Source organism: Pezoporus occidentalis, unplaced genomic scaffold (genome assembly GCF_034315485.1).
Source record: "Pezoporus occidentalis ecotype Australia unplaced genomic scaffold, CSIRO_AGI_Poc_V1 ctg31, whole genome shotgun sequence".
NCBI lineage: Eukaryota > Metazoa > Chordata > Aves > Psittaciformes > Psittacidae > Pezoporus > Pezoporus occidentalis.
The window spans coordinates 1,585,306-1,612,296 of NW_026915052.1; the positions used below are offsets into that span (position 1 = coordinate 1,585,306).

At 40.2% G+C, this 26,991-nt stretch overlaps 1 protein-coding gene across 3 annotated transcripts in view; it reads right to left on the reverse strand.

Moving 5' to 3' along the window:
* Positions 1-20,796: 20,796 nt before the first annotated feature.
* Positions 20,797-26,991, reverse strand: part of SETD3 (SET domain containing 3, actin N3(tau)-histidine methyltransferase) — a 61,278-nt gene continuing 55,083 nt past the window's right edge. For all 3 annotated transcript variants that reach the window (XM_062627878.1, XM_062627876.1, XM_062627877.1), the window contains 4 exons: positions 26,675-26,841; positions 25,949-26,034; positions 23,991-24,151; positions 20,797-23,353 (listed from right to left, as the gene is read on the reverse strand). In XM_062627878.1, coding sequence (XP_062483862.1) covers positions 22,910-23,353; positions 23,991-24,151; positions 25,949-26,034; positions 26,675-26,841 — 858 coding nt within the window. In that variant the 3' untranslated portion in view covers positions 20,797-22,909. The remainder of the gene's footprint in view (positions 23,354-23,990; positions 24,152-25,948; positions 26,035-26,674; positions 26,842-26,991) is intronic.

The following is a 26,991-nucleotide window of genomic DNA, read 5'->3' on the forward strand; positions in this document are numbered from 1 at the left end:
TTAGGGAGAAATTGAGGGTATTTATGTAGTAAAATACAACATTTCTACAGCGGTAGGTGAGGAGACAGGTGGATTAATCTATTGAGTTGCATCCTGCAGTAAAAGGATGAGGCCATGTCATGCTTTCTTCCCAAAGAACACTGTTAGACAGTGCACTTGCTGTGCTCAACATAGTCCACCAGTCCTAAGGATCTCATCTTTGGGAAGAAGAGCCATATGACCATATTGCCTTCAGCGTTTCCAGGGACAGCAGACAGGGAGCTATTCCGAGAGGCAAGTCAGTAACTGCCTCACGGCACAAGCAGGGATAGGGGAGATAACCTTAGTGGGAGGCTCAGCAACAGCCAGGACTGCCCCACATGCCTCCCTATCCCACTGCATGCTCTTGTCTGACTGTCAGCCCCTGTTTCCTTCTCTTATGTCAACCCCCACGGCACAGGCAGGGGAATAGGTCAACCCAGTTTCCTAGAATAGAGACACATACTTCTGCACCACAGCTAGCTGTTGCAGCCTTTGGGAGTTGTTATCCTCCCCGCACAGGAAAAATACAGTGAAAGGAAGAGGCTCACATCCCACACAAATTTAGGAAAGAGCTATCTTCTGGTACTGGGGAGCACAGTGTGAGCCCTGCTGTCTTCAGTGGCAAGCCCAGCTATAGAAAGCAAAACCTGTAATGCTACTGCAGATTTCATTGCCTTCAACAGCTACTAATAAGCCATTAAAAGCTACTTCAAATAAATCAAACTAAAAAATAGCCCTGGATTGGCTTGTGGCCTCAATACACATTAAGAATTTATGCCTGCCAGCCCAAAGTTTGTAGCAAGAGATGTTTCTTAGTGACCTGGGAGTAGGTATGTAAATAGTGAATTAGCAAAATGTCCGAATGACACAGAATTTTTTAGGTTACTCAAGACTATGGGGAGCTACGATGTGTTCCAGCAAGACATGACCAGACAGCATGATGGAAGATGAAATTCAGCATAGACATGTACAAGCTAATGCACACTGTAGGAAATAATTTAAGCTTTCGTACATACCAGGGGACTGTGAATTAGTGAAGAGGCATTATGGTGGACACACAATGCCTTCAGTGAAGCTGGATGTTCAAAGTACAGCCTGGGTCAGAAAAAGACTGAGGGAAAATTCAGCTATCTAAAGGTGAGTGGGCTGATACTTACATTGGAGAAACCTTCTGGGTCAGGCTGGAACATAATTTAAAGCTACCTGGGAATGAGGCAGCTCTGGAATCAATTCTCTCTCTTTGCCTGAGCCAGGTCTTCCAGGGCTCACGTTTTACACATCAAGAAGGTCAGAATTAGTTGTCAAGTCTTGTAAAAGATCTGGACCTCACTGAATTCTTTATCCATCCATAAAGTCCTTGAAAAGTGATAGATATCCTGACAAAGGCTCAAACTTGGCAATTAAATTCCCATGAGCTAGAATTAGAAAAGGTGTCCCACTTACATGAATAGATTGCATAAATAGTATTTGGAGATAGTTTCAACAAGACAGGTTCCCTGGGTTTTGCTGTGAATGAGCTAAATGCACCTTCAACATGAAGCCCTATTGCAGTGTCACCAATACCAAATCCCCCTTGCAGTGTGGAGTGGGAAATAGGAGTCTTTATTTTTTTCTCTTTAAGATAAGGGGCATAAAACAATGGCTGGGAATAAAAGCCCTGTAAATTAATTTGTATTATAATATCTGCAACGCCTTTGGAAAGTTATGTGCATAATTTATGGAGGATGGTATGGATTGGAGTCTCAAAGCCCCTCAAACACTCTCATTCAGGCATGATTCAACACTAACTCTCTCAGACAGTGCGCAGATTGCAATAGTAAAAAAAAAAACAAACACTCTAATACTGTGTGTTACAATAATAAATGCGGGAATTAGAGGGTTTTACCTCTCTGTAAATAAATTATGCATATGTAGTTTTAAATTAACCAAATTAAATGATTAAAGACACTCCATTCCTTCATAAACTTGTCTCAGGAGTAAGGAATGCAGCATACAAGCAGAGGTTTCTGGTTCCTCTGAGCCTCACTGCTTCATTTGGAGCAATCTTAGATGCACTTCCTTTCCTCCCAGCTTTGCAAGTATAGAAGGCATTTTATTTTCCCTTCAGCTAATTATTTCAGATAAATGCAAGTGTTGAGACTAGAAGCATCGCATTTGTTTGCATCCCCTTTGGTAGGAGGTTGCTGGTGCTGGAGAGGTATTGTGGGGCTCCTCAGAAGTCAGCCTGCCCACAGCCACTGGTTCCAACCAGTGCCTCTGGATTTAACCAAGGGAGTCAAACAGGTGCAGCTCTTCAGGACTGGGCTAGCAGTGTAAGCGGACAACATTCCTGAAATGCAGGTCCATAGTGCCTCATCTCCACAAAGTATCGTTGTGCTGTTTTGTCACTGATGACATGATTCGTCATGGTGTGTGGCACCATGGTACGTGGTACCATGATTCACACTTGGCAGCAAATATCATTGCCCAAATGTGTGAGGGAGTTCAGGTCATAGCTCAACACACTCATTCCTTATTCATTTCATGAAATAGCACTGTAGCCTGAAGCCTAAACTCACCAGTCACAAGTAGAAGAAACTGCAGAGATTTGAATAGTGCTTCTTTCTCAGTATTACTGGTGTTGTCAAACCGCTATATTACCAACAGGGCTTCACTCTGCTACATCCTAGATACCAAATTAGCTCAGTCCTTCCAGGGAATCTCTGGGCATTGAGATGGCTTTTGAGAGTATCTATTACTCTCAAAACACTTAGCTCAAAATGCCTTTTTATAGGCAGAGAAGCAGGCACATTAAAACAGAGCCCTTTCTCAAGATCACAGGGTAGGGCAGTGGAAGAGCTGGGATACTTGACCCTCAATGTGCTTTCTACTCCCAGGCAGCATCACCTCCACACACAGTGGTTGTTTTGTGAGCTGAGCCACTGCAAGATGTTTATACTTTGCTCAACAATCCCAAGTAACTTGGCTCCTAGACAGCTCAAGCATTTACAGATGTTAAAACTTACTCAGGCTGTATTAACAAAAGGGTCTACAGAAATCTGCAGGTTAAACAAAGTCAGGAAAAATCTACATAATACAGCTCTGTAGGGATAGGAGAAGGGGTAATGGGTTCACACTTAAACAGGGGAGATTTAGGTTGGATATAAGGAAGAAATTATTTTCGGTGAGAGTGTTGAGGCACTGGAACAGGTTGCCCAAGGAAGCTGTGAATGCTCTATCCCTGGCAGTGTTCAAGGATGAATAACCTGGGCCTTGAATAACTTGGTTGAGTGTGAGGTGTCCTTGCCCATTGCAGGGGGGGTGGAACTAGATGATCTTAAGCTCCTTTCCAACCCAAATCATTCTATGATTCTATATTTCTATGATTTTGCACATCCCTGCTAGGGAAGAGTACACAGGCTTCTCACTCTTTGTAAATGTATTTTAGTGCAGTTCTCTCCACACAAATCAGCCAAATGGTGATACATGAAGAAGCGTGAAGGTAAAAGTTTTAAGTGAAGATGGTGTGGGTATGTCATAGTTCACAGAACTTGTGAGTATTTCTTCTTTAATTGCACCTGTAAGTACAGTGTGCACATATATGCTTTCATTCACTTCATTTTGACTGTGTTTTCTCTTCTTGCTATAAAACCAGCCTCAGGCTTAACAAGTTGCATGTAAGACAGCACTATCTCTCAAATCATTCTTGGTATTTCGGAGAAAAAACCCATTTTCAACAGCAGAAGGAACTGACTCTACACATCCACGTCAACAGGGCTTTGGGAAGCAACTTAAAAGTACTGAGCAGTGAGATTGAGTTTAAGCTGTAACTTTATGAGTTTATGAATGGGTTACAGATAAATATAAACCCCATAGCTTCAGGAAACTAAACTTACTAATACAGAGGTTTCTGCCCATCCTGGGTAAAGTAAGCATGCCATCATCCTTGTCTCTAAATTGGAGCGACATCAATTTGATGGATGGACCACTCGGTGGATAAAGAACTGGATGGATGGCCGCACGCAAAGAGTTGTGATCAATGGCTCAATGTCCGGCTGGAGAGCAGTAACGAGTGGTGTCCCTCAGGGATCAGTGTTGGGACCGGTCTTGTTTAACATCCTTGTTGCTGACATGGACAGTGGGATTGAGTGCGCCCTCAGCAAGTTTGCCGATGACACCAAGCAGCGTGGTTTGGTTGATAGGCTGGAGGGAAGGAATGCCATCCAGAGGGACCTTGACACACTTGTGAGGTGGGCTGATGCCAGCCTCATGAGGTTTAACCATGACAAGTGCAAGGTCCTACACATGGGTCGGAGCAATCCCAGGCACAGCTACAGGTTGGGCAGAGAAGAGATTCAGAGCAGCCCTGTGGAAAATGACTTGGGGGTGTTGGTTGATGACAAAATGAACATGAGCCAGCAGTGTGCACTTGCAGCCCAGAAAGCCAACCGTATCGTGGGCTGCATCAAAAGGAGCATGACCAGCAGGTTGAAGGAGGTGATCCTGCCCCTCTACTCTGCTCTTGTGAGACCTCGCTTGGAGTATTGTGTGCAGTTCTGGTGTCCTCAACATAAAAAGGACATGGAACTGTTGGAACAAGTTCAGAGAAGGGCCACGAGGATGATCAGGGAACTGGAGCACCTCCTGTATGAAGACAGGCTGAGGAAGTTGGAGCTGTTCAGCCTGGAGAAGAGAAGGCTGCGTGGAGACCTCATAGCAGCCTTCCAGTACCTGAAGGGGGCCTATAGGGATGCTGGAGAGGGACTATTCATTAGGGACTGTAGTGATAGGACAAGGGGTAACGGGTTAAAACTTAAACAGGGGAAGTTTAGGTTGGATATAAGAAGGAAATTCTTTCCTGTTAGGGTGGTGAGGCACTGGAATAGGTTGCCCAGGGAGGTTGTGAATGCTCCATCCCTGGCAGTGTTCAAGGCCAGGTTGGACGAGGCCTTGGGTGATATGATTTAGCGTAAGGTGTCCCTGCCCACGGCAGGGGGGTTGGAACTAGATGATCTTTCCAACCCTATCGAGTCTATGATTCTATCTTGGGAATAAGAGTACCTGTTCTAAGGTAATTAAATACTAAGACTTCTGTGATTCAGATACAAGGTAGTTACAATAAACTTAGGTCAAAATAGAGTTATATCGAACTTAAAAAAAAAAAAATAATTAATTTAGTTTAATCTTTGGAGGAAAGTGGGGAGCAATTTTCATAGAACCATAGAATCATAGAATGGTTAGGGTTGGAAAGGACCTTTAGGTCATCTAGTTCCAACCCCCATTGCCATGGGCAGGGACACCTCACGCTTAATCATATCACCCAAGGTCTCGTCCAACCTGGCCTTGAACACCGCCAGGGATGAAGCATTCACAACCTCCCTGGGCAACCCATTCCAGTGCCTCACCATCCTCACAGGAAAGAATTTCCTCCTTATATCCAATCTAAACTTGCCTGTTTAAGGTTTAACCGGTTACCCCTTGTCCTTTCACTACAGTCTCTAATGAAGAGTCCCTCCCCAGCATCCCTATAGGTCCCCTTGAGATACTGGAAGGCTGCTATGAGGTCTCCACACAGCCTTCTCTTCTCCAGGCTGAACAGCCCCAACTTCCTCAGCCTGTCTTCATACGGGAGGTGCTCCAGTCCCCTGATCTCCTCGTGGCCCCTTCTCTGGACTTGTTTCAACAGTTCATCTCAGAGTGTCAATAATGATTCTACTTCATTCTAAGCAAACAAGGTTCAAACTTCTTCCAAGATGCTTTTTTTAAATGCTGTATAAATCTGTCATTGAGATCTTCACTGCAAGTTTCTGAGTAAAAATACAGCCTCACGGTGAAACGAAGATAAGCTCATTTTGTCCATAGCGTGATTCAAGGGTTCTGAATATTAACTGGGCATATGCACTGGAAGGAGTTGTGACCTTTCATTTAGAAATCTTCTCTTCCAGAGCTTTACACCTCTCATTTGGTGACTTGTCATTAGCATTAGGAAAAGTGGAATATAACATTCACACAAAACAATGACAGGCCATTAGGCTATGAGCATTCTGGGGTTTGTTTCTAGTGTGATGGGTTATCAATCTGCCAGTGACCTCCAGCATCAGAACAGTACAAATAATTAGCATTATGAATGCTCCATCCCTGGCAGTGTTCAAGACCAGGCTGGACGAGGCCTTGGGTGAGATGGTTTAGTGTGAGGTGTCCCTGCCCATGGCAGGGGGGTTGGAACTAGAAGATCTTAAGGTCCTTTCCAACCCTAGCTATTCTATGATTCTATGACTACTTTTCCCCTTTCCCAGCTGTTTGCAAAACTTACCAATACACATTTTCCATATCCCAAGAACCTGCTACAAGCTGACATCCATGTGTACACACCACAATGTGAATGCAAAAACCAGAAATACTTCACACTTTTACATCACCTGGGCTCCTGGTTTTGTGTTTAGATTCTGTGTGGGATGTGTGTGAAGGACATAGGTGAAAGACAAAGACTATAGCGTCTGTGGTGGCAGGTACACAGTGGGGTGGCTGGAAAAAAATGCAGTAGGCACTGAGAAAAATAATGTCTGAACAAAATGAAAAGCATGACTGAGGATGGAGAAAGGTGGCAGGGCTGCACTTCCTCTCCACATATGTGTGGCTTGGCAATATCTCACTCAGATCAGATCCCACACTTGTATGAATGGCCGTGGTCTTTTCCACAGGTGAGGATACAGCAACCCAGGCAATAATGCAGGGATTGTCCTCCGGAGTTATTCAGCAATTAAATGTGGACGGGCTCATCTTAACTCTCACCTCCACTGGGAGATGAACAGGACCTAATCCCACTTCTTGTGTCACTACATGATATGCTAGGAAGTACTGGCAATTAATAGCCAAGGGAAGGTAGATAATAATCCAGGCCAAGCTACTTTGAGCAAACACATACAAGAAAACATTTGTTTCAAATTAACCTAAATATTCTGCAACATTGGTAGAAAACAGAGAATTTAAAGACTTTCCTCAGTCATCAGAGCTTTCCCATTCTCCTTTGCCTAGTCTCTGCCCATTGTGCAGTGCAACTTCAGCCCTTACCTCCAAAAACCGCTTTAGGTGAGCAGCTCCTACTGCCCTTCCACAATCTCAGGCTAGTTCAAATGAGTTCTGATTCAGCGTTCCTCTGTCACCAGAGGCCTGCCACCCATCAGTCCTTCAGACGAGCATATTTAAAACCTGCATACAAAGTCAATTTGAAGGTGCAATTTCCCTTTGAGAGTCCACTTGCCCTCTCTTCTGTGAAGGCTTGCACAGTCCCTGGTAAGAAGCCATACAGCTCTGCCACAGCTTGCAAATGCCTCTGCCCTGACACAGTCTGACTGAGCAGAGGCACTCCTTTCAGACCATTTCTAGGGGATGCCTGCCTCGAGAACTGCCTAGTGCAGATGATCCATATTCTTCCTTACTGAAGTACTACACAAACTGACTGCTGAGCATGAACATGTTTAACAAAAGCCATGAGCACCCATGCTGTATAGTCCTCATCCACCGTAAAAAGTGAAGGTACCTGGAGAGACAAGTTTTGACTCATCCCACTATTGGGAAAACTGAATTTGGAGCTGAGCTTCACAAACTTTGCAAGCAGTATGGCACTGTTGTTTTTCCAAAATTATGACTAAATGTGAAAAGTGTGGAGTTTAGCGATCTCTGTTCCAAAAAAAAATGTACTGGAGAACATGTCCCTATTTTTATCTGTGTAAGTAAAAATATTCCAGAAGACATTAAACTTAACTATGAGCTTCTTGTCAGAACATGACATGCAGCACATGAAATTAGGAAGATCAAAGAAACTCCCCAAAACAACACTGGACTTACAGAAATAAAGAAATAGAAAATTAGTCTGAAAAAAAATTGAAGAAGATGTAACAATTTCAGTCATAAGTGAAGATGATCAAGGAGCTCTTGTTATGGTCCAATGTTCTTGCTAAAATGGTATGACAAAACCTGAGAACTTTTTAATATGCCTGAATTCAAAGCCGGGTGACTAGAAGTCAGAGTACAGGGTCCACCTGTGAACTGTGAAAACCGTATCATTGGTAGTAGTGATTCAAATAATGAGCATGGAACTCAATGGAAGCTTCAAAGAAGCACTAAGATGAAGAGAGCTACTTTGATATTTGACCAGAAGAAATGGTGATTAAAAACATAAATACCACTATAAACAGCCTGGGTGTTACAAGTACCTACATATATTCCAGTGGAGAAATCTTTGAAGAGTGCTGAAAAATGAGAGGAACACAGAAGGGACACCCCAAAATGACTTTCAGGCTGGAGGAAACAGCTTACAATGGGAGGTTTCCTTTGCCTATCTCATCAAAAGAAGAAGCCTGGGAGGTAAACTGGATTATTTCTAACAAGTTTATTCACAGAGGGAAATTTCCGGAGACTAGAGAGAGCACTTTTGCATCCAGAAAAACAAAGCAGTACAAAATCTACCATTAGGACCTGAAGCAATAGGAAAATATTTTTTTTGAAAGTGAGAAAGATCAAACATTGAAACAAGCTGCCAGGAATAACAACGGAATCAACCATCTTTTCTTATCTTTCTATCAACATTGGATGCCTTTGTCTTAGCCAAATGCACAGTACGTAGGAGTATGAGGTAACTGGATGCAATTGGGGAGATCAGGGTCAGTGATCTAGTTGGACCCTTCCAGCCTCAAGGTGTAAATCTAGAGTTGGAGTGGTTACTCCTAGTGCATTCTGGAAAGGATGTATGCTTGCTTTTCAGGGCGTTCATCAGTGTCTTTAAAGGATCAGGAGAAAGATCTTCACAGAAGCAGTTTCCCAAATCTGCAGATTCCTAAGGTACTTGTTCTACATTTCCATTAAGCATCAGTAGTTAGATTCTGCCTCTTCATGCTTCATCAGTCTTTTTCATGGTCTTTTTTTGCTATTCGGGCCATGCCTCTTCAGACACATCCCCAGCTGATAGCAAATTCCTGGGTTATGTCTGCAAGACTTCTCATTTCTACAGACTTATCCAAAATTCACAGAGTTCAGGTTTTTTCTGTAGGTGTTCCTCTGCAGTCCAGGGTTAGAAAATGAACACCTTGATTACAGAATTCACGAGAGATGATTTACATTTTTTTCATTAAAAATGTCACTGGAAGTCCAGTCTTCCCATGCTACAATATTTGAAGCCACTGCCAACAGCATACACGGCTGATATTAATTAAAGTAGAAGATGACAGTGCTTGGAAAATGAACACTTTTCGCTGCTCAGATAAATGACCTTTAACAAGTGCTTGTTTTTTAGTTGGACTAGGTCATTACTAGAGATTACCGAGCATTTTCAATAAAACTGGAATCTCTGACTCATCTTCAGCTTTAAATTTGAATGCTGAAAAATAATGGAGGCTCTTCTCTGTGTGGTACACAGTGTTGTCTGCGGCTGTCACTGTCCTGCCCCACCACAACAGACAGCTAGCAATCCCCGAGTATCATTTTGCTCTGAGGAGCAGGAGAAGGGAGGTAGCAAGCTTCATTTTCTCCCTCACAAGTAGAGTCTTTCCTTTGCTGCACAGAATCAGGCTGGGGAAGATTGAAGACAACCCTCCCCTGACATAGATCCTTTTATCACAAATACACAGGTTATAGGAAATGGAAGAAAGTTAAGTTTGCAGTCTGTGTTGTCGTAGGTTGCAGTCATGTCCAAAATACAGACAGAGTAAACTTTAAATAGCTGCATTGCTGCCCCTGATCCCCGGGTAGTACCTTCTCTTCACCACAGCTCTACTCCGTGGCAGTGAAACTGCAGCTGGTTCTGATACGAGCTCTTAATGCTGTGGTTCTTCCTAAATTTCTTCTAGGATGTTGTCCTCTTTTACAATACTGGAGCTCCAGAGTTCACTGCTGGAGGAAATCCATTTAGAGAGACTCTGTGCTTATGTATCAGTCACACTCAAGATCTCATGGAACTAAGGACAAAGCTGCAAGCATGACACACACCATGCAGAGCAAAGGGCAGTCACTCAGTTCCAGTACTTCTGGACAAAATGGGGTGAAGGAAAAAAAAAATCTCCCACCCACCCTCTTTGTTTAGAGGCAAGGGCTCCCACCATGCTCCACAGCTAGTGGGCTCTCTGAAACCCTCTGTTGGATCTGGCTCCTTTCTGAGCGAGACATTAAATGGAGGTTCTGGGCATACCATGCTGAGAAATCATGCTGCAGTTTAAGACAGTCAGAACAGAAGGCCTGCTTAGGAAGCAGTTTGAAATTATTGAGAGCAGCAGTTCACATTTCCACAGCAGAAGCCTTTATAGGCTGCAAGTCTCAAACCTTGATCACTTCCAATTGAACCACTTATAAAAAATGTGCACTGCTGGAATATTTTAAATGACTGTGTGCAGTGTATACTGACTGAACATTACGGGCTCCAATTAAATAACAGTTCAGAACATAATGAACTGAAAAATTTCACACTCTCTAAAGTGAGATAAGTATGAAGTGAAGGAGAGAGAATTAAGAAATAGTGCTCTGAACATGGCACCAGCCATTGCCTGATGAGATTCAGCCAGAAACACAACAGAACAGTTTGCTGTTGAGTTAGTGGGTTTTTCTGTTGTTTTTTCCAGACCCCTCAGAAAGCACAGGACATGGTCAGGTCCTTTTTTAAATAAGGGGAATATTATTTGTGCTGAAATCAGGGATGCACCTACCCTGTGAGCTTGGCTGGGTCATGTCTCAAGTTAGGCACTTCTGGATGCACGTTTAGTCAGCTGTTCCCTGCTGCAGGCTGAGGGGATAATCTGGAGCCCATGTCTAAGGTCCTGGCCTGAGATTCAGCTAAGACTGGGTCTTCTGCAGTTCTTACATTTAGTAATGAAATAATCTTCTCTCATGACCCATCTGAACCAGACAGAAGCAGTACAACATCTGAAACTCTGCTTGAAGGTACGGAGAGTGATGCAGCATGTCCACACTGTAGTTTTCTCTGCATGTCAGTGAAAGGGGAAAGAGAGACAGCAAAGGTAGAAATCCTGCACCACAGCATGAGGCACTTGCTCCAGAATACTGCAGAATGCTTTACAAAAGGAAAAACTGGCACTCAGAGTGCCAACATACCGCGTTTTGGTAGCCACTGACTTCAAACAAGGGCTGTTCTCCCTTTGTTCCACGGCTGGTTTGTTAGCTTTGGAGGTAAATCCCTTTACAGACTTTCGATGATCTCTAAAGCACACTTACTTGGTTCGAAACCGAACAGAATGAGATCTCATTCCAGTAAGTACTGTATTTATCCCATTACCAGAGAGGGCACGGGTGTCTTTAGAGATCTTGCAAATATGAAAGATGTTAAAAAAAAACCAACAAACCTAAAGAAACAGGAAAATTGACACACATCAGGGTTTTAGGCTTATTAAGTTTAAGATTTCTGTGCTTGAGATTACGGTTTCAACTGACTCATTACTATTGCTCTACCTGGATTATTTCATCCCAGACTTCGACCACCTGAGTGGCACACCCTCTATGCATATTCTCCTCCTTCATATTAATAACTGGTGAGGTCCTATAGCCAAATGTCTGCTGACCAAAGCAGCTGTATTCTTTAAGGGCCTCTGAAGGCTGACGATGAGGGAGAGTCGTACCAACCCCTACTGAGGTTGGTATATGACTTACATGCTCCATTAAACTTGTAACTGGACCAAAAAGGTCAGAAAGCTGAAAAGCATGTGGACTGTTTCAAGTGGTAGAGTTTTAACTCAATTTGCCAGTAAGTGTTCATGGGGATATCAAAAATCAGGTGGGAGTCAGGAGCCTGTGTTTATTCCAGTTTACCTGATATAAACCCAGCATATGAAAAAGCTGAGCAGACTATAAAAGCCATTTATAATCATATGCAGCAAGTTTAATGATTTAGAAGTTCTATAAAAATTATAAGTATGCTCTGATCTTCAAAAAAAGGTTGTCAAATAAAATAGGAGGGAAACTTATGCACACTTCCTCAAGTTCCATATTGCCAAACTGATGAGTCTGTTATCAAAGACTTGGTCTGACTGGTCTTTCGAGGAATGTAGGAAATCCAGCTGAGACCACTGAACTTCCATTCTGTTGCGCATAGAAAAAGCATCAAAAGCAATGCAAAAACCTTGCTCCTTGGAGAACTGCGTAATTACCAGCCCATGGGATAAGTTTCTACCTTTATCCCTCAATCTGAATCTGTTTGTAATCTTAGGGTGAGAGAGGGTGCTTGTAATCTTAGGGAGAGCTGATTATCTTCTTAATTTTGTCTATTTCCTTTAACAGAAATCTGAGACAGGAAACCAATGCTTTGCTTTTTCAGACTCCTCCTCAGTTTGTTGGCTTCTTTGCTATAGTATGAAGTGTCAGCAGTCAATTATGTTTTATTGGGTCAGTATGGGGTTCTCTGTCTTTCAGACTGCCCCTGGTGCTCCTACACAGAGATGGTTGAGAAGATTTCAGTTGATACGCTGGAGGGAAGGAATGCCATCCAGAGGGACCTTAACATGATTGTGAGGTGGGCTGATGCCAACCTTATGAAGTTTAACCAAGCCAATTGCAAGGTCCTACACCTGGGTTGGAGCAATCCCAGGCACAGCTACAGGTTGGGCAGAGAAGAGATTCAGAGCAGCCCTGTGGAGAAGGACTTGGGGGGTGTTGGTCGATGAGAAAATGAACATGAGCCGGCTTCAGTGTGCGCTCACAGCCCAGAAAGCCAACTGTATCCTGGGCTGCATCAAAAGGAGCGTGACCAGCAGGTCGAAGGAGGTGATCCTGCCCCTCTACTCTGCACTTGTGAGACCTCACCTGGAGTATTGTGTGCAGTTCTGGTGTCCTCAACATAGAAAGGACATGGAACTGTTGGAACAAGTCCAGAGGAGGGTCATGAGGACAACCAGGGGACTGAAGCACCTCCTGTATGAAGACAGGCTGAGAAAGTGGTAATGGTTTAGTGTGAGGTGTCCCTGCCCATGGCAGGGGGGTTGGAACTAGATGATCTTAAGGTCCTTTCCAACCCTAACTATTCTATGATTCTATGAATGAGTCTAGGGCTGTACCTGAAAGAAATTTTCCTATTCAGATCCTAGTTTGTTCTTCAATTTGCAATAAAACTCATTCCTGACCATTTGCAGCAGAGGGTAAAAAACTATTAAGATACTGATAATTTTGAATCTTTTACTTCAGTATTTCAAAGAAATGGGTTGAAGTTTTTTAAAAGGGTCTTTGAAAAGGGTCTTTTTAAAAGGTCATTTCAAGCCTAAATCAGAGATTTTAAACGTAAGTTGCTTTTGTGAACAAAGAGGCATGTTTTTCTTCTGGCCCTTGTGGCTAACCATGAGCTGCTGTCTGTACATGGATTTTCTGCATAAGCATGCATGAGATAGTAAAGGTCTGTCCCTAAAGCAGGGCACTAACTGGCTGGTGACTGTCATCATGGGACTCAGCGTTCTTTGAGCTTTCCATAATTTTCTCAGATTTGAAGATGACCAACAAGAGGCAGGGGGCTGGAACTAGATGATCTTTAAGGTCCCTTCCAATCCAAACCTGTCTATAATTCTGTGAAACTCTTAACACTTGACATTTAAGTAATTTAAGTACTTAAGTAACGTGTAGGGAAGTGCAAAGAGACTGCGTCACTGCCCATGTTTTGTTCCTTTAACAAATCAGCCTTGAAACATCAAAATAGGATGTTTTGACAGATCCAACATTTTGAGAAGTTTTCTGCATGAGGAAGACATGCTAAATCTCACACTTTCCTGCATATTTGTGCAGTTTAGACCAACACATTTGAGAGAGAACACTTTTGTCACCAAATCAATGAACTATGCTTTCCCCTACACTGCGTTTTGTTACTTTGTGTATCTGTATCACAACCACTCGTTACCTTAAAGTCTTCAGAGGCTCTTTCATGCAGAAGCTCCACTTTGGCTTTTGTTGTCTGTATTTTACTCTTTATATCTTTTCAGAAATAGGCTGACCAGACTGTACCATTATGTATTCTCTCGTGGGAGGCTTAGCACTACTGTTGCAACATTCCTTTCTCCCCCCAGTCCACGGCTAGGGAGAAAAAACCCCCAATGCTTAATGATCTTCTATTCCTTCTATTTAGCATTTGCTAAACAAATAGCAGGCACATCTTTTTCTCTTTCTAGAAACAATCTTATTGTTTGTTCACAAAACTATTTCACTTGATCCTGAAAACATTTAACAAAACCATTTCTCATGACCAGGGCCACAGATTCAGGCTCTGCCACCCTATTGTAGCCCCTTCTTCATGTCAGAAAACATAATAATGCTCCTTCATCTCAGAAAAGTATACTGCAGAAATTCAGCTTTGTGAGAGCTGCGAGGCATTTGGAAACCATTGGGAGAAAACGTGCCATGAAAGTGAATGCCTTCTCTGCATGATGCAAATATATGTTAAGCAATAAAATTCTAGTTCCTAAATAGGCTTGTCTTGTTTTGATATTCAAGGATATGAAAAAAGACATACATACTTCTCATTTAATCCTGCCAAGATATAAAACTTGCCTATTTTTATACAGTTGCCCAGTGTGGACAACAAAAATAGCTTTCTTAATAAAGAGAAAGAAGAGGAAAAGGCTAGCTAATTTCTTGTGCAAAATCATGAGGTCCATCTCAACACTGCACGTTATTTTTAGGCTGAAGTTCTACCTGTTGAACCTCATTTCACTATGGAAAAATGCTGCTGCGTCTTGAAACTCAGCTTAAGATGAGTGAACTGCTCTGTCAGACAGTATTACTACTCCCAAAAGTAAAACTGAGGAAAAGATTAACATACTTTGCTGAGAGTAAGCTTGGTAACTATCGCTGTGCCGTGTATTTGCTTCTTGTGGCAGATGATATTTGATCATTTGAAATTATTATTTAGCTTTAGCTGAAAATCTTTTGAATCAAGTGGCTATAAATCATCTGTCCCACAAGTATTACTCCTAACTGGTGAGCATTTAGACAGCATTAGCACAGGTTAATAACTCCTCTCAAAGGGAGAAGGGGCAGAGAGTACCTCAAGAGTGTGTGTGTGTGTGTGTGTGTGTGTGTAAAATCCTCTGGGGACAATGCAAGTTTTTAAAGCAAAAGCTAAACCTTTCCCATGAAAAATAAGCCACACCAATGCCAAACTGTATTTCAGTGTTTTAAACTCAAAAGCCACACTTTTTTATGGGGGGAAATAATTTAATCTAATCTTGAGTGAGAATATTAGAATATAAATGTTGTGTGATTATGCCGGTGCCTGTGTTAATACTGCCACACACTTTGTACATCTGTACTTGAAGTGAGCCTGGTCAGAAGCTGCAGCTTCCACGGAACAGGACTGAGAATTTGTGACAATGATACCTCCCTGTCTAAGGTTTGGGTAATAGTACTTGCATTACTTCATGACAAAATTTTACAGGAAGCACTATTCTTTTCAATCTATATTATTATAATTTGTAAGATTTGGTTATTATTCCTACGTTATAGTGTTCAGCATCAACCTATAAAACTGCTGCAGTAATGCTCCAGGATTCACTATCTTAGTTGATACCTAAAAACTACTGAAAAATGTACGCCAAGAATAGGTGTCCAAAAGTCACTTGGCACTGGCATAATACTAGAAGTTCAATGTTTTTATTAACATAGAAAATTACTACGTCTGATTCATCTGCAAACACTTCTTCAATGGATGATACGATTTGAAATTACTAAATATGCTTTTTGATAGATACTTTTCAGAGGTTTCAAAAATGACAGCATTCTTCAGTTCTAATTTTGAAGTGGCAGAACCAACCTAGAAATGTATCCATTAGGAAGTGATGCAACTACATAGAACCAGGAGTTTATTTTTTATCTAATCTTGTAGCCCATTGAAATCCAGGTATTATTAAAATACAGTACAGCTAGGCTTTGGCCATGTGAAAACATCACCATCATTTCCTTATTCACTTTGCTTGCTTATGCCTTTCAGCTGTGGTTAGATTCTGTTTTAGAGCTGTAGAAAAAAAAAAACATATATGTACCTGAAAATAATTAAAAGGGACAAATTATGGATTTGCATAATTAGAAGCTAAGGTAGAATAAGTTAGCAAGGATGCTAGTGGAAATGATTTTAAACAGCTTACTGTGATCTATACCTTTTTATTTCATTTTCCTGTAGTCTGTTTAAGGCTATTCCTTTCATTTCAATTCCATTGCAGTTCTGGTCCTTTTGTTACTAACTGCTCAATAGTATCTTGACAGCAGAACTACATCTTCGTTCTCATTTAATAACTATTTATCATTCTGTATCTGCCCATTTTCAAGAAGGAATAAAGTTAAGTGTTCCAGAAATTGGAAAAAATTGAAACTTGACCTTTATTAAGTGGGTTAATTGTCACAATCTCAGCATGTATGAAATTAATGACCAAAAAGTGGAACTTCAGAGTTTCAGAAGACTAGGTTAATGTCCAAAAAAGTATAAACTCTGACCTTCTTGACATATGCCAAAAGAAACACCCACCCTAATAAATTACTACCTGTGAGAAATTATAATAAACCATTCCTAGCATCCAATCACTTGAATTAATTGCTGCAAGGCAACAGGGCTTTCTAGTGCATATTCAAGTAAATCTATAAATTCCTTTGTAGTTCATAGGAGGCTGATGGCACATGCCTGTTGTGTATGGACATTCAATTTTAAGCACATTATTCTTGGACCGTAGATCTGTACACCACCCCACTTATTAGTGCTGAAATTAGGAGCCATGGCTGAATTATTAACAACAGTGAAGATGGTGAACAAGTACAGGAAAACAAATTTGCCTTTACCCATACCATAAAGCAATTACTGGATGAAGGACACCCACACGGTTCCCAAATTTCAGCCTGACGGGAGAAACAGACAACTTCTGTAAATGTGAAACAAACTGCAGAATATTTAAATCAAACAGCATTCACAAGAAGAAAGCTTAAAAAAAACCAACCCCAAACTCCATTTGCACAGATCTGAGTCAGCAGCACAACACAAAGCCTCCACTCACTGTGTCAAACACCGATAAATTAGCCAGGAGGACAGCCAGTATTTCTCCTATGGATAGCAAGTGCATCTAGGGAAAGGGCAGGTGGCACCAGCCTGACACAGAGCAAGAGGCTACCTGGCCAGTAACATCTGTAAGTGAAATAAGGACTAGGCTAGCATTAAGCTACTCTCAGTCTTGCCATGTGTGGGATGCTGCAGGAAAACTTGCTTCTTGCCCCTGTTGATTCTATTCAAAGGACAAATGACTTGTGGGCTCAGGGCTGTCAAGCTAGCCTCTATTTCAAGAACAAAATATGCTTAATATAAATAAAAAGCTAATGGTGTCTAAATCTGTGCGTAAGTAATAGTGATTCAGTTAGGAAATCAGCATTGCTCACACATGCAAGATTTCATACCCTATCCTCATGCAGATTTTAAACACCTTTCTGAAGAAGCAAAGTCAAGTCTCAAAGAGCTACAGATCTGTTTCACTCCTATTCACATTAAGCTGCTGAAAGACACAGGTCGTGGTGGTCTGCATTACCTGTTTTACCATGTCTGAATTGGATTTAATTGGAAAATGATTGCCTAATTTATCCAAATTGTAAAGGTAAGATGGAAGACTCGGACTCAAAAGCCTCTTCCATGCTTCATCAATTTTATATAATAATTTCTACACACAAAAATATTACAAAGGTCGCTAAATCAAGACATACTATGTTTCAGGTGAGGGTCTGGAGTACAATCCTACCTTCTCTTTTCATAGTGCTCTCTGTGGGTTTGTACAACCTTTCCATGGGGGATTCATGAAGCCTCTCCTTACCTCTGAGTGCTGAGTAGTTCTTCCAAAATGGCAAAGGAGCAAGTTAATGGGCAACAGCAACTCCAACCCAGACTGCACTCAGTCTGCCCTCAGAACTGTGCTGACAAGGTAAGCAGCCACTTATATCTATCTGTTCCTCACTGACAAGTTTAACTCATTACAACAGTTTGTAATGAATGTTTTCACCTGTTCCTAGGGAAAGTGAAGCACTTATCTAATTGTGAGATTAAAAATCCACAGGAATTACAGTACAAATTGGAGATACTCTTTTTGAACACACACTGAAATTATTCCTACATTTCTTATTCTTTAGCATAGCAATCCCTGCATCTGAGACAAGTTACGTAGTGTTCACTTGTCCAGCTTTTATTTTCCACTTAAGGAAAGACACCTCCTTGCTTTTCTCCCCTATCTAGCTTAATACTTTCATGATGAAAACAGCACCGGCTCCAGCTGGTATGGCTTCCTAGCAGGAGAGACAAAGGCTTTGGTCAAATGCTTTTTGGTTTCCAACTCCTTCAGTACAGACTGTACAACACTTTCTAGGCAATGCAAACACTGACGACCAACTTGATTGCTTATGTAAACTGCTAGGTTCAGTTCATGCTGCTACCAATGTGGATAAAAAAAGATATTATTTAATTTGCAAGTGAAGTTTGATGTCTACGTACATTGAAAATATAACTGTTTGAGACTAACAATAGGCAAAAATCACGTTAGAAATACATGAGCACCATATACCACCCAATGTATACTGCCACACAAAACAGTTTAATCAAACATATTTCAAAGCCTGTTAACTGGTAACCCAGGAGTATAAGTACTAGAGCAATCCATATTCAGCAAAAGGCTACCAAAAAATGTTAAAAAGGGGGTGTTCTGGTTTCTGCTTGGTACTGCAGGGTGCGTGCTTTGGCATTTGGTGAAATTTCACCAAATAAAGTATAAAATTTCCCCAAATAAAGTACAGATTTCATTTACGTTACTGAAGCTCAAGTTCATGTCATGTACACTAACTCTATAGCAGTCTTTCATTCAGTTTCGAAATACACTGAACACACCACTGGACATAAGGAGACACAAACCCCAAGGAACCCAGGACCATTTGTGGCTTTTTTTTTTTAGTATGATTTTTTTTTTTTTTTGTGTATTTTTACTGTAAAAGCCTCCTCAGTTTCCAAACTTGTGGCATTTGTCAGGAAGTAGATGTAGAACCCGAGAAAGGCAAAGGAAGCTCTTCTAACCATGAGTCACCAATTTCCATGCTGTAGTTCATATAGCAAGCAGTGCACTCAGAAGGAAGCATGTTAGAAACTATTAAATATAGATGGTAATTATGTGAAAGCCATGGGTCATATCTGACTTCAAGGATCAGTTAAAAAGCTTCTAGAGAAAAAGAAATGGATGCTGCTTCACCAGATAAATTTGAAAGAGCAATTTTTTTTTCTGACCACTCCCGTCTGCCATAGATTGTGAGAAATAGCAAGGACTGGCTTTCAGTCCATACCATCAGAAAAAAACAGATTTTAGGAGCACCTTTATTGTGTCAGACTGAAGCACTTCTAATTATGTTTCATAATTACTTCACATGCTCTTAAGATCCTTTCCAACCCTAACTATTCTATGATGCTATGATTCTATGCCTTTCAATAAAGTAAGAGTGATAGAAGTGGCAGCAGCAGATAGTACATACTGTTTCTAAACATGTGAGCAACATGTGAACAATAGCTTGCCAAACCTAAGTCTTCCAGTGTTCCTTTGAAACATGGAAGTTCCATGACTCCATCATGATCAGTCCTCTCTAAAGGCAAATTAGGCTCAAGAATGCAGCTATTGTTGAGCTGCATAGATTTTCTGTTTATACTGCCTTTTCATGATGTCCAAATGAAGGAATACTTATTTTAACCGACACAGAATCATAGAATAGTTAGGGTTGGAAAGGACCTTAAGATCATCTAGTTCCAACCCCCCTGCCATGGGCAGGGACACCTCACACTAAATCATATCACCCAAGGCCTCGTCCAACCTGGCCTTGAACACTGCCAGGGATGGAGCATTCACAACCTCCCTGGGCAACCTATTCCAGTGCCTCACCACCCTAACAGGAAAGAATTTTCTCCTTATATCCAATAAAACACAACTTATTTTAGCCAAGATTCTAAACCATCTTACCTCCAGAGCCAAAAGGCTCTCAGCTCTTCTTTGCTACAGCACTTGCGCTAAAGTTGCATTTACGTACTTTAAAAGCATTTTTTCAGAGTGGAGGTTGTTGCTCCATTTTGTATATTTGACTTTATCAACAGGGCTGCATGGCCATCATCTTGCAGGACAGAGCTAAAGGAGTTATGGGTTGTTAGGGAAATAATTCATCAGTAGGTAGGTTCATGTAAAATTCAAAAGGGTTCCTCCCCCCCATTTTGTTTCTGAAGAACAGTCCAAGAAATCCAAGTGATGTCTTTCTTACAGGAATACTTCAGATAGCTAGTTAAACAGAAGCAAGATTTGGCATTTAGCCTGGGATTAGTGTGAACAGTCTCTTAACCAAACATTATGAAGAAAGTTAACTTTAAAATGCTTTGAAAGGTCTGTTTTCATGACAGATGGTAATAAGGGCTCATCAGTGCCAATTTTTTTTGTTTCCACCTCAGTTTTCAAAAGCTTAAGTTTTAGGTTAGTGCTTCTGAGAAACCATTACATGCATGGAGGAAAAATGCAAATTGCAAAATTAGATTACTGTTATTATTGTGTGCAACATATTTTTCTAAATAACAGTAACAGATGAAGAGTAAGAATTTGACCATGTGCTTAACAGACCACTTTCCTTTTCTGTTTATTAGAATCACTCTTTTTTCTTTCCCCCCAGCTATTTCTGCTTGAATCTTTGTATGTACCTGGACAGTTACTCCTCTCCCACAGACCCCAAAAGATATAGCGGTAGCTGGTAGGAGTTTTGTTTGTGGAATACACTCACTACAGTAGACATGGTAGAACTATATTTTATTCGAGAAAACTCACACATTCTGTCCTGTGGTGACCACAGGCTTTGCTAAGCCATAGATATCAGCAAATACTGGAACAAAATACAGTGTATCAGGTTGAATCAAAGCATTTAAATTCTGAATTACAGTTACAGTTTTCAGGGAAGATTAGTTTCAGAATTGCATCATAGTATCTAGTACAATGTTGTGCAATGTAAGTGGCAGAAACAGAAATGGAATATTGGTCCTAATAAAAACCTTAATGTAATGACTTTTGTATGACATTTAAACTGTCAAGACAATAATTCATAACATTCTACCAAAGGCAGCATACAGTTACAAAAATACAGGTCCAGCATCTTGTTAGTGGTGAAGCAATATCCAAGGTGCAATGGCAATGTGCCATTCTTCTTAGTGAAATATTCTTTAAAAAACTAGTTTTTCTTCCTATTTTCCCCACACTGATACTAGCTGAACACCAAAACTGCTATGACAACCCAAAAGTCACTACTTATCATGTGTATTGCACCAAAGATTTATGCAAAAACACATTTCCAAGTTGCAGTATCAAAGAAGCAAAATCTAATAAAACCATGAATATGCCAAGAGACATTTTACTGCAACTGATCTTGGATATGCAGGTTGCAACATCAACCTTAACAATTTCAACAGCTTTAAACAATTGTCCAAGCTTGTCCATTCTATGCATTATCTTGAACTTAAGGACACAAAGGTAAAAGACAAAGTCCTTAATATTGAGAAGAGAATTAAATCACTTTATAGCCCTCTCCATTCACCCACAAAATAAAAATATTCCGCCTTCCTCTCTCCCAGTACCCCGGTAATTTCAAAGTCAAGCCTTGGAATTACCCTTGTTCTGGTATTTCACTGTGCTATGATTGTATTGTTTCCATCTAGAAATCAAAACATAGTACAAGGCTGACCAAAACTCCTCGAGACAGTAGACCTCCTTAACTTGTGAAGGTATTCCAAGAAATGTGCATCAGATGGAGATGCAATCTAAATGGCAAAGCATACTGCAGACTTGGCTGTGGTCTGGACTTGGGCCAAAAATGTATTAGCCTGCCTGTCACTTCCTTCAAGAAAAGAGCATCAATTAATATCTTAACCGAAAGATAAGTTGAGTAAGATCAGGTAACCATGTCACATTCAATGTTACATCCAACAACAGAGAAAGGAAGGAGCAGCAGATAGGAATATTAATTGTATTTTCCTTTTAGTAATGCTTTAGTCAAAAGTGTAGCTTTGAAAATCTCTAGCTAGCTGTGAAAACCTGAAGCAGCTGGGAAGCGACCTCACTTTGAACATTACAGTTTAAAGCCGTGGCTTGGCCTATCTGCTTTCAAACTCTCCAGTAGCAACTGCCAACCTTGTAAATAAAAAGTACCACCTGGAAATAAAAAGAAGTCAGCCTTTAAAAGTTGGTGAATGTTGTATTGTAGCAGCCTAACTCTGACTGAAGAAGAAAGATGAGATATTTTTATACAGTAAACAAGAGACAAAGTAAACTGAAATCTTCAGAGATTGCTTTAAGTGTATACAATTTGGATTCTCATCAACATTTAAAACTACCAATCATAAGGTTGCCACCTTACCTTTCTCTGGACTGGCACACCTGATTTTAAACAGGTTTTCCTCCAGTCTCCCAAGTTTCTGATTCTCTTATCCAGCTTTCTGCTGTACTGCTTTCCCACCATCAAGCTGAATACCGAGTCAGTCCTGCCTTCTGCTTTTCTTGGCAGGAGGCAGAGCAAGCTTTTAATTTCGGTAGTCAGAGTGACAGAACAACAAAAGCACAGCAGATAGAAGAGCTTAATTCTTCCCCAGGAAGAAAATACATTTGGTTCAACAAAAGGCTGCAAAATCTTCCGAAGGCACCTCTTTCCCCAGTTTCTGCCTGAAAGCAAGATGGCAATCTTAGTTAAAAAGGGATGCTAAATCTTTTAAATAACTTAAAAATTCATTTTTATATAAAGCAGCAAAACCATTTTTTCTCTGCAGAAAGAGAAATGTTAACAAAGAAACACATCAACATAAATGCACTGTTCATAAACTTCAGCTAATTTAATTTCACAAGAAAGTAAAAGGTTAGGACTATTCTTTAACCTCATCAGTACTTTCTGAAGAAGATTCTTTGGCATCTCCAGTCTCTCTGTTGCTTTTCTCTTTATTTAGGATTTTGCTTCCTGATTTGGTCCCATTAAATAAAGAGTTTTCACCATTTACAAACCCATTCTCTGTGACTTCAGCATTAATAGCTTCATCAATCTTTAAGTCCTCTTGCTCTTCCACATCTTCTAGGTTTCTCAACACAATAGGGAGTCTAGAGTCTGCCACAGTGTTCTCCAACAAGGCAATATTGCTCTCTTCATATTTAGGAAGCGGAGCTCCTTCTGCCATTTGTCTGGTATAATACTCTCGGCTAGCAGCTGCACTTTTCACTGCTTTCTCCAAGATCTCTTTTTCACCTAAGCGCAATTTGATGGCCATTATCGCATGTGTAGTAAGGTCATGGGTCTCCAAGAAGCACCTATCATCCTGTTAGAAAAGAAAAAGCAAGACTGTTAATAAGAAGCAACACAATAAAAAAAAATCCTCAACTTTTCTTTGAGTTAACAGTAAGTAACACTAAGTTCTTCAGGCTGAGCCAATGGATATATGTATGAATGAGGGGGTCTGCGTGCAGTCCCAGTGACATTTGTCAAGAATTTATAAAGCAGCCCCAAATTTCTCCGCACAGATCAGCACACGTTAACAAGCAAAGTTGGGATACTTCACAAATACATGAAACATCTAGGTTTACTTATATGCTTGCAATAGTAGCACATTTCTTTGCAGTCTGGAGAACTGCAGCCTAACTAGTAGATGACAAGTTGAAACTGATTCCCCATTTTACTTGCAGAGAAAAAGCAAGTAGCCTCTACTTGGAGAATCAAAGAAAAAAATACATTAACAAAATTACATTAAGAAGATTTTCCTTTTTGCAATCTGATTTGATTTTCCTTAGATAATTCAAATCTGCTTCTACAGTTTAAAAAGTACAGAATGAATTACGTGCTAACATTCAGATTGAAGTTTGTAAAGACAAGATGGGGGACAAAATATCTTTTCCTACAATCATAACACAGAACATTTCAGACATTTAAATTACATGTAATGATAATGACATTTTTACCTCCACAGTTGTTTTATAGGTTTTCAAGAGAAGGGATGCTCTGGCTTCTAGGAATGTCCAAAGTTTAACTTCATTGTCCCAGCTAATGGGAAACTCAGAGTTCCCCAGAGTGAAGATTTTGTCAATGGCATGCTCGCCTATCAAGTGTTCCTTCAGCTCTTCTGCAATAAGCATAAAACCAATCTGTTAAAAAATAATCTCATCATTCGTCAGTTGACAAACTGCAGAAAGCTTTATTTTTAATAGTATATCTTTGAGCAGCTAACAGAAAAAAACACCTCTCCTCAATTAAGAATTATCAGAGATGCTGGTTATTTCTAGGGTTCTCTTTGAAGAGACAACTGGAAGTCTTGAAGTTAGTAGAAAATGGACTGACTTTCTGCTCCATATGGAAATAAAGATACTTTATGTATCATAGCCTCTGAAACACAGCATAAGTCTCTAACAGCAAGACTGTGTCTTGTATAATGTTTGATAAGCCAAGAGAGCAATTCTTGAAAGAGTTCAGTGAACTTTGATAATAAAAGGAACCGGCCAGAGTGTGCAAATAGCAATGGATTTTTTTTCCCCCTGTTGTTTTGGTAATCTTTTTCAGCAGCAGAAACTCCCTACAGTTGGTCAGAAAAGACATCCGTCAAATAAACCTCACACAGAGCAGAAAATGCTTAGCAGCTCCTTGACATTACACAAATTCCATTAATCTTTTAATTACCGAATTTCACTCCTGCAAAGCAGCTATCACAAACTTCACAGACCACTTGCATGTAGTTTCTCAACAGTTTTCTTTTACAGTATTTAAGACATATGATTGTGCTCTGCTTATTCACATCAGAGAGATGCTATTAAACTGTCCACTAGCTACATTTTGTCCTCTGAGCCAAAATTCACCCCTCACCAGCATCCTAAAACTTCCTTTACTTGAATTTACTGCCCTGAAGTGGTCAGGCAGTTGGACTAGATGATTGCTGTAGGTCCTCTGCAACTGAACTATCCTATTCCAGTTTCTTACTTACTATATTCTAAAAGATGGGTGATAGGATGCAGTGAAGGCATAACACTAAATAAGTTAGGTTGTTTCTGTTAAAGACAGCAAATAGAGCACATGTAAAATCTAACAAATTCAGTGTTCCTACTGGTATTAAGATCCACATCATGTGCACAGCATCCGTAACTGCAAGGAAATTCACTGGCATGAAACACTGTCACATCTATAACCTCCAAAACTGCATCTAACCAGCAAGCAGCTATTATTAACTTTTAACCAGAAGTTTCACATGCAAAAATTAGGTGAATATTTATTAATTGTACATATATTCCTCCCCAAGCTACTAACATAAGAGAAACACTATGAAAAGAGTTTGCAAATACATAACTTAGTTTTAGATTATGAATTAACAAAAATACTTAAAATACTCATCTTTGACATGTCTCTTTCATATTTCTCCTACAGTACAGAACATTCCAATACCATACCTAAGTGACTCTAGCAGTGATGGCTAATATGCTATGATTTTAAGCATATAAACCCCCAAGTCTCACATAAACTTGTTCTGTGAATCATTGTTAAACCTAAGAACTATAAGATCAAGCTCCAAAGCCCACTCATTCACAACAGGCTGGGAGATTAAAAGAATGCCAAATAAACCATATAAAAAAAATAATCAGCTCATGCTTTAGGAGTTACAGAATAGCCTATGTCAGCCTATGCAACTGAAATGTTCCTGCAGGAAACATGGCAAAAGACTGAGTTTCTCATCGGTTTATAGATCCCTTTTTAACCTCAACTCCTCAACTTCTCCAGTCTTCCAGCTTAATGTTTTATATAAATGTCCATCAAATTCTTGCATTATAAAAAAAATACAAACCCAAACACCACAAAGCCAATAACAAACAAACAAATAACAAACAAACATAACCTTATTAACATTTGGTTTGGGTATCTTTATAAAACATCTTACCTTCGCTCATACAAAACACTCGAAGAAAAGCCAAAAGCTGGGCAGAGATTGGAGGCTCAGTGGAGTGCAAGGCAAAAACACTAGAACTAATAAAAGAAACAAACACAACAGTAAATGTAAGATCAAATGTCATACCTTTGAACTCATTTCAACATAAAAGACTTTACAAGTATACAACAAATGGACTGTTACAAAAGTAACTTTTAAAAAATTCCGTAATACTAGTTCTAACTGGAAAAAAGCTTCCCTAACCTGTGTCTGAAAAGAACAATTATGTCTACAATTTTATACTTACAATTATTTTTATACAGCTTTTGTAATAAATTCATGAAAATGCAATGTTTCACGTCTGCTGCTCCTAACAGTACCCTCTAGACTGAAAAGACTAAAGGAAAATGCTGTGGTTCGCATACTGAGCATCATAGTATGTCTGCAAGGGACAGGAAAGAAAGAAAACCCACAGATTGCTTTAAATTAATCCTTACTCTGTTTTTGTTCAAATGGTTATTAAAGCAAAGGCTTTTTCCTTTATATACTGTCCAAATTAGATGATAATATAGCTCAGAGAACTTCTGTAAATGTTATTACAATAACTATAATTTGCTATACAAACAGGAGAAATATTACACTGAAGAAAACTATCATAGAACAGCTTTATATGTGCTCTACTGGACACTATGTACTTTGGAAATGTTTTAAAAACCCATGGCATTGTGTTTTACTTACGTTGGGATACCAGCACGAGCTAAGACCTCTGCCTTCATAGCGTACAGCCTGTCACTTTTACTCACGCCAAGCTTTATTTTCACTCTGTCATGTGAATTATTATCAAAGAAAAAACCACTGTGGATCACAAATTCAGCGTTTGACCGAGTGCCATAAAAAATGTAAATCTAGAAGGATGAAAAGAGAAGTTGAAGGGACAGGAAAAAAAGCTTAAGACAGCTCACAAAACTGACATAATTAGAAAGTTATTTCCTAAAAGAGTTACTAGTCTGAGTACAAGATATATTTGGTTATAGAAAGAAACAGGCTTTGTTTTC